We start from the raw sequence: 12,570 nt of genomic DNA on the forward strand, positions 1-12,570 counted from the left end.
GCATTTGGAGTCAAACATGCAGTGAAGATTCTGTGTAATCAAGGAGATCATGAAGCACTGATAATATTATCATGTGTTGGTACTTTTTAGTAAAGAATGAGGTTGAAACCTGCATGATTTCCATTGCCACGATAATTCTTTCTAATTAGTTCTACATGCCACTGGAAGAAACAATCAAAACAGATCATCACAAGACAAGCTAGTCAGAGATAAATATGCAAATCTGATCTCTTGCAATTGTTGAGTAATATCCCAAGTAAATGAAGAAGTTAAGAATTAAAGTATTGCACATTTGCTCTGAGATTTTGCAGTCATGCTACCGTATCGCAGATTATACGTATTACCATATATATATATATATATATATATATATATATATATTATGTCTTTAGACTATGTTCATAGAGCCCCAAACCCTATATATATATATATATATATATATATATGTTGTTACAATATTGTGCCAACTTGACTTGGATTCTACCTATGATCTTTACAAGACTAATTGATATTTCTGGATTAAACAAAGACATTTTCAAGCACTAATGCATAAGAAAACACGAAGATGACAAAAGAGAGGAAGAAAAAGAAGAGAGAGGTGCCATTGCCTCTAAACTAGAGTTGAGCCGCCACGGCGTGGCCTAGTTATTATTAAATGTCTGATAGCAGATGGAAAGGATATGTAGGGATGATCAGTTGGTACGTGAAGGACTCAAACAAAGGTTTCTGCCAATTAGATTCCAAACTAGAAGGCAATGATCTCCCCGGAATCCTGCTTTGGAGTCAAGATGATAGAAGATTGTTTGCAGGGCATGAAGACATTTTCCCTAATTTTTCAACGGCTCATTAATTATGACCAAAGATAAACATCTCAAGAGTTATTAATGATATCCTCCTCATAAGCTAAATAATAACAAACTATGATAATACACACTTCATTTGAAAAAAGGAAGTATTGATCTTCTAAGATATATATTTAATTGAAAAATTCTTCACATCAGTCACTATTTACCACCCTACACTCTATGAAAAACACCATCATACCCTATGAAAAACACCTGAAAAAACTATAGGTGTGGGGTATGAGAGTGAATAGTAGCTAATGCATAAAAAATCCCTTATCTAGCTTGCACATAATTGAAACCAGCTATATATTGTTAGGAGAGAGAGAGAGAGGGAGATTGATGGACTCTGTCCCTCTATGGAGAGACAGACCACCACCATAGTCAAGAAAATGTGACAAAATAATCTGGACTATTAGATTTTAATAGAGAATATGCATCATAATTATTTGAAATTTGGGTGGATATATTGCAAAATATGCTCTCTTAAAAATATAAAGCATTAGTGAGTCCTTCGTTTGGCTTAAATCAAAGGATTTGATTGAACTGATGCATGTAGAAATCATATTTACGCACCATTTGCCCTTGAATGACAGTAAACTACTGTATTTTTCATCTCCATTGTGTAGAGCTACAAAGAAACCGTTGCTGACTTGTTTCCATATGCATAATAAATGCATAGCAACGGACTTGACTGTAAATACTCTTGAAGATCAGCAGAAAAAAATATATCAAACAATAATTTCAGTTCGACATAGCCCCATCCCAAGTTGATAAGGGTGAAAAAGAAATTCTGTACGTGTTCAAAAGAATATGTAGAACCTAATTCAAGTAAAAAGCTTGAAAAAAATCATACATTGTTTGAGCACAAAAAATGCATTCTTTTCACTGTATATTGCTGATGAAATTTTTCAGCAACAAACTGAATCAAAAGAGGATGAATCATTCATTTCCATTGGGAAAACAAAAACAACAGTAACCAGAAAGTTTGGTACAACATGCAGTTGAGAGTATATTTTAACACATCATATTACACATTTGTAGGGATTAATAGGAGGAAAAACCAATTTGACACTCAGAACATCCCAAGATTTCACATGGCTTGTGGTCTAATTGCATACCTGCCAAATGACCTGATGTTGTGAACCCAAAAGGAGAAAATGACCAATTGAAAGTTATTCCCTTTTTTCACGTTTCACGGTGGGGAGTGTAGCTAGGTGTCATGTCAAGCCCACGGCCTTTTACAATTTGATCATGTCGCATGGAAACCTTAAGGAGCTGGATTATCTTCTCTTTCAAACTTGAACCACTTCCAATTTGCATACATACTTGCTTCATTGTCAAATGGTAAAGCATTGGTTGGAGAAAGTTCTGACTTATAAGGGGCTAAACCGGCAGGTAGCTTTTCCCTATACTTCTTTGCCATCACTGCAGCTTCAGCAAATACTTTCTGCAAAAAGGAAGAATTTTCTCAATTCAAGAAACTGGATAGAAGCAATATACACTATACAGGCCACTGAAGAAATTTCAATTCTGAGAAAAATAATAACAATATTGCACCTCCTTGTTTGATACAAAAAGCCCGGGCTCACTTTCAAGGTCAGCAATACTGCAAGCCACACAAATTTCCTATCAGAAGAATTTATAAGAGAACGGAAAAAAGGGCATTAACTTGTTCATTAGAATGCAATGAGTTATGGAGGCCAGCACTAAAAGGCATTAAACTTTCATCAGGTAACTTGTCTTGAAATTTTCAGGAACTCCATGCTTTTCAAAATCATAGGTAAACTCGGTGACCATAAAAATTATAAATGAAATTGCAAAGCGACAAACAATGAACTTCAGAAGACCAAAACTGGTAGATAAATATTATAAGGACAGTTGTGATATTAATTTCTAGCCTAGTTCACCAAAACTCAATGCCGCAACTAGATACCCCTAAAGCGCCACTCAACATTCCTATATCACAATTATCGGTATTAGTATGATGCTGGATATATTGAGCAAATACTAGGAAGTGCAACGTGGTAGAAGTAGTTGTCTACTGTAGATATAAATACAGGTACTGTTGATATAAATACAGCTAATTGTCTACTGGAAAGGGAGCATGCAATTAAGCCAACAGGAAGGCAGGGGATCACGGCTGAAAATTAATAATACTAAGGATTTAGACCACTTACAATGCTAATAAAAAGTAAGTTTTAGAAAGCAAGTGAAAAAGTAAATAATTATGCCAGTGCATCAAACATGCATGGGTTTCCAACCTGCAACTTAATTTTAATTACCTTAGAGATATTTTGTCAGGAAACATCGACTTTGCAACAAGAACTTTAACCTTCTCATCAACTGCAAGTAAGTCGCTGACAGAAGTAATTCGACCACGGGTGATGTTTGAAATATGCAGTAACCCACTGTGAAATGTGGAGAAAGCTTAGGACAATTCTCAATAATTGATAAACACAACAAGAGAAAATGCACTGGTCACTCTTCAACGAACAAGTGTTTTAAACTTTGATCCCAAACCACCAAGGCAGTGACACTACACTCTCAAACTACCAAAAAGTTACAATGTGCACTCTCCATTAAGATCCAACCATCAAAATTGTGCTACATCACCTATTTTCACCTACTTTTTTATCCATTTCATAATTGGAGAGTGTTATATGTCAGTTTTTAGTAGTTTCAATGTGTAATGTGTCAAACCCCATATCTCCTGCGTGATTACTGGTGTAATTTTTCCCTGGAGGTCCTGTGGAAATTGGGGGTTGGTGGAGGAGTATATCTGTTTAAAGTGCTCAACCATATATATTATTCCCAATATCCTCTCTTGAATTCAGCCAAACCCCATCTGTGGTTTTTAGAAATTCAATGGAATTACGCGGTCAACAGACGATGGTCGATAAGTAAAAATATTTTGTATGAAGATCCTTCATTGTTAGCCAAGTAACTCTTGATCTGCGCTTCTATAGCATTGCTTCTCACCTGAGCTCCTCAGTTTTGGTAGTTTGAACAAAATCCCTAGGGGTTAGCTTAAGCAAGGAAACTAGTAAGTTTGCAAAAGTTAACCCCTCCATTCTATATCTACACTCATTGGAACAAAACCCACCATTATTTTTTTTTTTATTGGCACTTGGTATCCAGAAACAAAGTCCCAACTAATCCCAGGGTTACACAAGTACTTGACAAGAGTTTGCCACAAGTGCATCTTGAGTAATTCAAGGAGAAATTCCTCCAGTCCGATGGCCCCAACAATGGATGCGGAGTTTTAAACGTAGAACATCCGGTTTATACACTTATCCTAGGACCACTATGCCATCCCCAACCAGTACCTATAAAGACCACTCGAGTTCTTGAGACCGGGGAGGGGCACCCCCAGTGCAGGGCCAATTTAAGTGCCGGTTGGAGACCTGGTTCGAGATGCATATCTTGAAAGAGAGCCATCACCTCGCCCAACATCCCTTCCTTTTCAATAGTAAATTTGAAAGCCAAATAAAAAAGCTTAAGAAGCAGTTGATCTTGATCCAATGCCCGATGCATGGGGCGAATGCTGGTTGAAGGTTCAAAACCCACCATTATAAACAGGAAAATTGCTAATTCCCCTGCTTCCAGAAAATGCAACTCTACCTTCTACTTATTTGAGCCCAAAAAAACTTTTGAAAGATAAACCTTAGTGCCATGTTTTTTTGTAAAAACTATAAACTGAAGCATTAAGCCACCAATTTGGATCACACCTAATTTACACCACTGTGGGCTGTCATACGCTCACTGATGAAACCTTGTACCAACCTACAGGAATGATATGCATGAAAGTTGAACCACCAAAGACAGCCTACCAGACAGCTCATAAAAGAATTCTCTCGCTTTTTTTTCACCTTTATCTTTCTCTCAGTTTGAAAATTATACTTTCCAGGTCCTTTTGTCATCCAAAAGTTTTTCCTTTTTCTAAGATCCAACTGAACGCGAAAAAAAAACCATGAAAATAACAACTGCACTACAACATTTTGATGTTCAATAAAATTTCAAAAAAAGCACAAAATGTGCAACCCAAGTAATATACTCATAAACCTCACTTTATCAAAAAAAGACATAATTAAACTGAGTTTTTTTTCTTTTTTATAATTATTTTTTTTTTATATAATTAAACTGAGTTTTAAGACAGTAACACAGAGGAAATAAGAATTCGGCTATATGACTAACTTAACATGGCTTCCGATACACTTTCATGGTGTTCTTAATTGTACTGGAATCAGCAACTTTATTCACCAATCACCACGATGTCCTAATTGTATGAGAAGTATGCCAGCTAGGACATAACAAAAACCACCCACTCTATTCAGTTCTCAGAACCTTGATAACTTTCTTTTCTTTTTTTTTTTCATTTTCAAAACCTAGTGTTTACATATATTTGTTTAATTTTTTACACATTTATGTTTAAATTCGTTGGAAACTCCACACAAACTTTTTATTTATCTCCCTGTCTTGGTGCTCTAACCCACACTCTCCCCACAGAATCTTATTTCTTTCAACACAGAAAAACAAGGGATATACATATCCAACTTACTTCCAGGATATGTTTCCAATGCAAATCATTCCTTACCTTCTGTTAGTTTCGCCTATCCTTATTTGAGCTCCATACGGGAAGATTTTTTTAACAGTTCCTTCTAAAAGCGTTCCCTCACTAAGGTATAATTTTTCCTGCAAATTATGCATGAAGTTAGACCTTTTTAAATAATAGCGAAAGAGAGAAAGTCAAACAAGAAATACGCAGAAAAGGTCTTTGCAAGCAACAAAAAGAGCAAGACCACACCAAATGCTATAAGAAAAACTAACCCAAGCTTCCCTCTCACTCAATATTAGGTCATTTTTAGTCTCATCTATACGAGTAATCTGCACATATATCTGCCGTCCAACCTACACCAGCCAGAAGCCAATTTTGTAAAGAAGCATACAAGGATAGCATTGTACATAACTGAATATAGACACAAAAAGAGAATAGCAGGAGTACATAGGAAGCTCCCAAACTTTGTTTTTGTAAAATCAAGGTGTCAACATCCAGTACTTTTTCTGTTCTTTTTATTTCTGCCTATTATACATGATATACTAATTGATTGAGGGGCTGAAGGCATCATGCACAGAGAAAGCACAAACCATGATCTAATAAGTTGATATCTTAACTGAGAAAAAAAAAATGATATCCTGGAAAGACTACTCACATTTTCTTTCAACTCAGAGAAGTTGTTAACTCTATTCAATAACTCAGCTTTGGGAAGAAAAGCTCGTAATCCCTGAGAAGTAATCGTCAAAAGTTATAGACACCAATACAATGCATTGGCACATACACACAAATCACATGCAATTAACGAACAAACCTCAATTCTTGTAAGAAGGCCCCCCGTATTCCACTCTGTTATTTTCACCTCGATAGGTTCATTGAGTTGTTTTATCTGTTCAATAGAAACCAAAAGATTTTATTCTCATTGTAAAATTGATTTTTCTTATGACAGATTACAAAATGAAGTAGGAGCTTACATTGGCAGCAACAACATTGCAAAGAAGATGAAAATTATAGCTTTAGTGTGAAATCAATCTTGGGTTATTTTGTAGATCATAAACATCAGGTTCATATTTTTTAATTTTTCTCGGAGTAACATCTTCAAAAGGCTATTATAGTGTTTCGAAAATATAGCACAACATATTTACAAAGAAAATCCCAAATTGCAGTCACGTGCCAAGCTCTAGATTCTGCATGAAAGTTTCCATATCAACTAAATAGAAAAGTAAAAAGCTAGAAAAGAACCTGCCTCACTCGGTGCCAAGAAATCCGCCGGAAGAATCGTCTAGTTGAAAGCAATGGCCTACCACTAAGAGTTCTCCCAAGAACCTCTGCAAATAAAACAGTTCCAGTCTCCACAACAGGTCTTCCCGGCGCTGATCCCCTGCCCAATGCTTCATTATTCTTCACAATGCCCATCTTCCCGCGAACCATAAACTCATTGGCATCCCTATCCATATCACATAACAAGTATTCCATCTCCTTGTCATACAAGGGGAGCACCTCCTTTGTCAACATTGTACCCAGCAAGTCTGCTCCCACATTCAAATCAAGCTTATTCTCATTACCAGAAACTACCACCCCCACAACAAAATCACCGGGTTTGGGCTCATAGTACTCAACCCCGACCTTATTAGCCTCCTCATATTTATCATCCACATCAAATTTCTCCTCTAACACACCTGCCTCTTCTTTCACTTCAGCCTCATCATCTCTTCCCTTGAAAAACTTCAAAAAAGGCTCTAAGGCCTCCTCTTTACCAGGTTTTTCACATTCCTTGTCTAATTCAGAGGAAACCCCATTATCTATAGGTATTGGGGAAGGCTTATTTAGCAATTCAAGCTCTTCATTCCCTTTACCATCTTTACTCTCGGGCTTTTGGGGTACCTGGGTACTTGAAAAACCATCAAAAACCTCATTCCTAGAACAAAAAGCAACACGGGTACCTCTCCGGCTTGGAGAATGATTAGTAAATCCCAGATTTTGAAGGGGCCCTAAAGTGGAAAAGGAGTGAAATTTGGATGGTTTTAGAGCTGGCCATTTCGGTATGCTTGGATATGCTTTGTTTTGGACAGTGTTGCATACAGCCGTGAAACTGTTTACCGGTAAACTATAGTTCGGGGAAGAAAGGGACTTACAAGGTTGAAGTAGAATTGTCATCTTGTTATCCCGAGCACCTCATGAGCACTCTCTGTTTCATAAAGCTCGGAGTTCGGAACTGATTTTTCTCCCAGGCTCTTCCGCCTTTTCCCGGCTTCTTTTATCCGTTTACTAGTTTTTCATTTTCCATTTTTTTTCCACCTTCGGTACAGTACATGTTCAGCGACGTCTATCGTGGACTTGTGGGGGCAGAATACGTGTGAATCTCAAGCCCCGTAGGGCTGATATATTGGGATGGCCTAGTATCCATTAAAATGGGCTTGGGTTTGGGAAAGGGCAAGAACTTAGGCTTTTGGAGTTTTATTCACTAATTAGTCATAGAAGACAAATCTCGGATTTGGCATTCCTTGAAAGTTTTCAAGTACTATTTGAAATTTGAAAGGGTCCTGCATTTTGTTCTAAAATTTTTTAGAAGTGTGATTTTTAGAAAAAAGAAATTTGTGAAAATAGTCCATCAATAATGCATTTGGTATATGAAAAAATTAGTTTACAATTTTTTTTTTAAATAAAAAATAAAACATCCTTCCTTTTCATTACATTAACATCAACAATCATGTACAGATTGTTCCTTCTCAATACATTGCATAACCTGAGTAGAAAGATTCTCATCCCTTGGAGTAAACTGTAATTTCCTGAAGCCATCAAATTCAGAAGCAAAGAACAGCTTAAGTCTTCAACTTTATGCCCAATGCCCAATTGATTTTTTTTTTTTTTTTTTTCTATTCATGATATTGTCTACATTTAACTTTCTTAATTTCTTAATTTGGACATATGGTCAAAAATTGCAGCTTGTTTAAACTCATGCTAAATGGCATATTGTAGGTTGGGATTCATTGCCTGCATGAATTTTCTAAATCGCATACATGGCCTGAAAAACGTTTACGTGAGTTGAGATTAGATGAGTTGAGATGAAAGTTTAAAGTTAAATAAAATATTGTTAGAACATTATTTTTTAATATTATTATTCTTTTGAGATTTGAAAAAATTAAATTGTTTATTATATTTTGTATGAAAATTTGAAAAAATTATAATAATGAGATGAGATGAAATTAAACATTTTCACTATTCAAATGGGACTTTAATTTTTCCCCTCGAAAATGCTATATATTTTTATCCAATTTTGACTTGTAATTTTTTAAATATGCTCATTCTATTATTGTAGTTTGGATTTTTGAGAGTTTGCTTAAATATAAAATTAATTTTTATTAATCTCTTTACATCTTAGCATCACATCAAATATGCATGATGACATGAGTTAACCCAATGTGTTATTGTGGTTTATAACACATGAACCACCAAACTATCAAAAGTATCAACTAATTAATTTGATAGTTTGGTGATCATCAAATTACAAGAAATGATGATAAAAGTAGCTTTACATGAATCTAATTAATGTACCACGTCAACTCACATCAGTCGGTAGATTTATTATTTTTGTATAATCTCTTTGTAGTTAAAGTGTTTCTCTAAGAGAATTGATCAGGAAAATTTTGCTACAAGTTAAGGTATAATTACATGATAAGCAATCTCCATGGACTAAAAAGAAAAAGGTGAATGCTATTCTAAAATAGTGTAACAACACAATCACAGCCATTCAGCACATGATCAATCTTAACTCCCAACACAAATATTCCCTATCATTCATATCACTTTCTCCATTTTTGAATAGTTTGGAAAGAATATCAAAGTACTGTAAACTCCAGTGCTCACAACTTGGGACCACCACCACTTCTACACTAATTTGAAAGCATTTTCCTCAATCTCCTGATCTCCCCACCAAAATTGACAATTGACAAAGAAACCTCTCCTACTTATTGCCACAATATATATGTGTGTATATATATATATATATATATATATATATATATATTACAACACTCGAGAGGAAATAACAAAAAATAAAATTAGGCACAGACAAAAGCAAAATGATGAGTTTGTAAAGATTTTAGCATTGGCATTGGATTTATCAAATTTATCTTTAAATTTTGATGAAAAGTACATATTTTCCATATATCTAAAACTTTCTTATCCATAACTCTAAATTGAATTAGCTATTCAATTCATCAAAATAATAATATAATATTATTTTTTTAATAATAATATTTTTTTTTTCATATTTTATAATTACACTAATCATATGTTAATTAATAATTTAATTTGATTCTTACATTATTATTACAAGACAATTAGAGATTAAACGTGAATAAAAATTACCATTGGAGATTAAAAGTAAATAAAAAATGGATTTGATTAGTGAACAATAGCTCTTCAAATTTGAAGAAACCTATACATTTATTGTAGCTCAAAATTTCATATTTATTTCTTTGACTAATCAAATGCAGCTATCTTTTAATGAAATTCATCATATTTTACATTTGGCTAGGCTTTTGATGAAGCCATTAGCTTCATCAAAATTATTTCTAAAGTTTGATGAAAAGTACATGATTTCTATAAATCCAAAACTTTCCTAGCTATAACTCCACATTGAATTAGCTATTGAATTCATCAAAATAATAATATAATATTATTTTTTTAATAAAAATATTTTTATTTTTTTTTATATTTTACAATTACACTAATCATATGTTGATTAATAATTTAATTTGATTCTTACATTATTATAACAACACGGTTGGAGATTAAACGTTAATAAAAAAGACGTTTGGAGATTAAAAGTGAATAAAAAATAGATTTGATGAATGAATAGTAGACCTTTAAATTTGAATAAACTTATATATTTACTATAATTCAAAGTTTTACATTTATCTATTTGACTAATCTAATACAGTCCTATTTTAATAAAATTTATTAAATTTTACATTTAATTAAACAGAACTCTATAATATTTATTGTTGTCTCTGAGTAGTTATTACCCGACCTTGATCAAGAGGTCTTAGTCAAGCAGTACGTACTACGTAGTCGTACGTTTAGCAAAGACTAGAGTGAGTGCTATATATTAGGAGATAGTTAGAGAGAATGTTGGCGATGTCACAACTGACTGTCCAATGTTAATTGTATGTGGGAAGTTTGATATATAAAAACGGATTGATGAGCATTAATATATATAGATAGATATATATAGATATATCATTGCATGGGAGTCATATTCTTTAGATGTTCGAGATAGCATGGATATATATATATCCTTTATATCTTAAAAGTGGCTATCTGAGATGATCATGAATGAATAGTAATATGTGTTTAACATTTTTTTTCTATTTTTTTCATTTATGCTCCTATTTTACTTGATCTTATTACGTTTTCTTTCCGTCTTCTCTTTCATTTTTTGCATATTCTCTTATGTCTTCTCTCTTTAAAGCTAAACTCTTTCTTTCTCTTTTCATCTTTTATCTTCTTTACGTCTTCTCTCTTCTCTTCATCTTCGTCTCTACATCTTCTCTCTTTAGGTTTATTTTTTACAGTATTGGATTTTTTTTCTTCATGTCATTGAAATGACTAATCGATGATACAATTATAACCTCATTGAAATATTATAAAGAATAAAAACTTCACATTCTCAAAAAATATAAGATCATATACACTACATACAATTATTACTTATAAGAATGGAGTATCACATTAACATGATATCAAGCATTTTCTTTATATATTTCCCTTAATCATGTAATTTTGGGTAGACATGAATGAATATGTATAGAGAATCCTATTATATATATATATATACATGGAACAGACCATAGACTTCACATTATTGCTCTGATCACATCACATAGTTAGTTGTTGGTCTGTACGTGGTCTGTCCATGCAAATCATGACATTGATGGATTTCGGTGCCCCGTGATGATTCTCTCTCATTTTCTTTTTTTCCTTCTTTTATATATATATATATATATATATATCTCTACAAAACTGGGGGCAGCAATATTTGACCATCTCATGTTATATATGCACGGGAGACAACAAAAAACAACCTGCATTAACGTCTAAACATCCTTAATTTGCAGCTTGTAGTTCAAGTGCCAATCATTTTTAGATCAATCAGAAACCTTTTTATGTATTCGCATATCATGCGCGATGTTCGTTTTGTATAAACATCTAAATTAGAAACAACCTTAATTTACAAACACCAAACATGCATGCATGCATGGTACGTATATACAGGTATTCTTAATATTATTATTATCAAATTGGAAACCTTAAGTGATGTGCGAGGCCCCACACACACACACATGACACACACACACATATATATGTGTGTGTATGAAAATTAAATATGGCCACTATCCATTATTTCCATGCCACGTTACACTTTTGACTATATGTTGGTGACGATATAGACAAGATTAATACGTGTCAACAATCCACATTAATGTCACTAATAAAATTGCCCTTTGTTTAATTGTTTCTATGTATCACGCCTTTTTTACATTTGAAGAGTATTTATTTTACTAAATCAATTAGAGGCTCATCAAAGAAAATTAATAAGCCGCTAGGTGTGTACTTTTAGTTGGAGTACATGAATTAATACAAAGAAATTCTATATAAAAATAAACTCACAAACTAGCATGCATGACTTCATATAATATGTAATATATATAATCTACTTTACATGAATAAAAGAAGTTTTACAATCTAATATACTGCGCCATCAAACTACGTAATAATATAAGTTTGTAAGTTTATTTTTATAAAATTTGTTTGTGATTAAAGTATTTCTCTATCTTAAATCCAGGTTAATTAAGCTTTGTCAGTACAAATTTAAAGTTCTTTTAGTTGAAGTTCATCATTTTTCAATTTTTTTTTTTTGTCCTGTTTTGATCTTCCCTATGATATTACTCCGATATTGGTTGATCAAAAATTAATTAATGAGTAACACTAGAGTTATAGTTGGAGGCTCTCGCTAGTGTATTTTATGTTTTTTTTAATTCTATTTTTACATACATGATTTTTTTTAATACTTTTTAATATTTTTAAAAAATAAAATAAAATTCACAACATCATTAAAAAAATACTTCATTAATTATGAAGTAAACAAAATAAAAAAAATAAAATCCC

The 12,570-nt window shown here is 33.1% G+C and overlaps 1 protein-coding gene across 1 annotated transcript; it reads right to left on the reverse strand.

Annotated features, from left to right (window-relative positions):
* Window positions 1–1,765: 1,765 nt before the first annotated feature.
* On the reverse strand, window positions 1,766–7,730 carry LOC109011380 (protein PIGMENT DEFECTIVE 338, chloroplastic). Its single transcript, XM_018992551.2, has 8 exons — window positions 6,640–7,730; window positions 6,212–6,286; window positions 6,056–6,127; window positions 5,673–5,753; window positions 5,440–5,537; window positions 3,128–3,253; window positions 2,403–2,451; window positions 1,766–2,292 (listed from the first exon to the last, which is right to left on the reverse strand). Exons 1-8 carry the CDS (start codon window positions 7,552–7,554, stop codon window positions 2,113–2,115), a joined length of 1,596 nt encoding a protein of 531 aa, XP_018848096.2. The 5' UTR covers window positions 7,555–7,730; the 3' UTR covers window positions 1,766–2,112.
* Window positions 7,731–12,570: the final 4,840 nt, after the last annotated feature.

This window comes from Juglans regia, chromosome 6 (assembly GCF_001411555.2).
Source record: "Juglans regia cultivar Chandler chromosome 6, Walnut 2.0, whole genome shotgun sequence".
NCBI lineage: Eukaryota > Viridiplantae > Streptophyta > Magnoliopsida > Fagales > Juglandaceae > Juglans > Juglans regia.

Excerpts from the sequence above, each read along its gene's own strand:
- LOC109011380 (XM_018992551.2), bottom strand. The coding sequence starts at position 7,554 with ATGACAATTCTACTTCAACCTTGTAAGTCCCTTTCTTCCCCGAACTAT. Across the intron at positions 6,287-6,639 it reads CTTGGCACCGAGTGAGGCAG|ATAAAACAACTCAATGAACC; the intron begins GTTCTTTTCTAG and ends TCTATTGAACAG. Across the intron at positions 5,538-5,672 it reads TGAGTGAGAGGGAAGCTTGG|GAAAAATTATACCTTAGTGA; the intron begins GTTAGTTTTTCT and ends CATAATTTGCAG.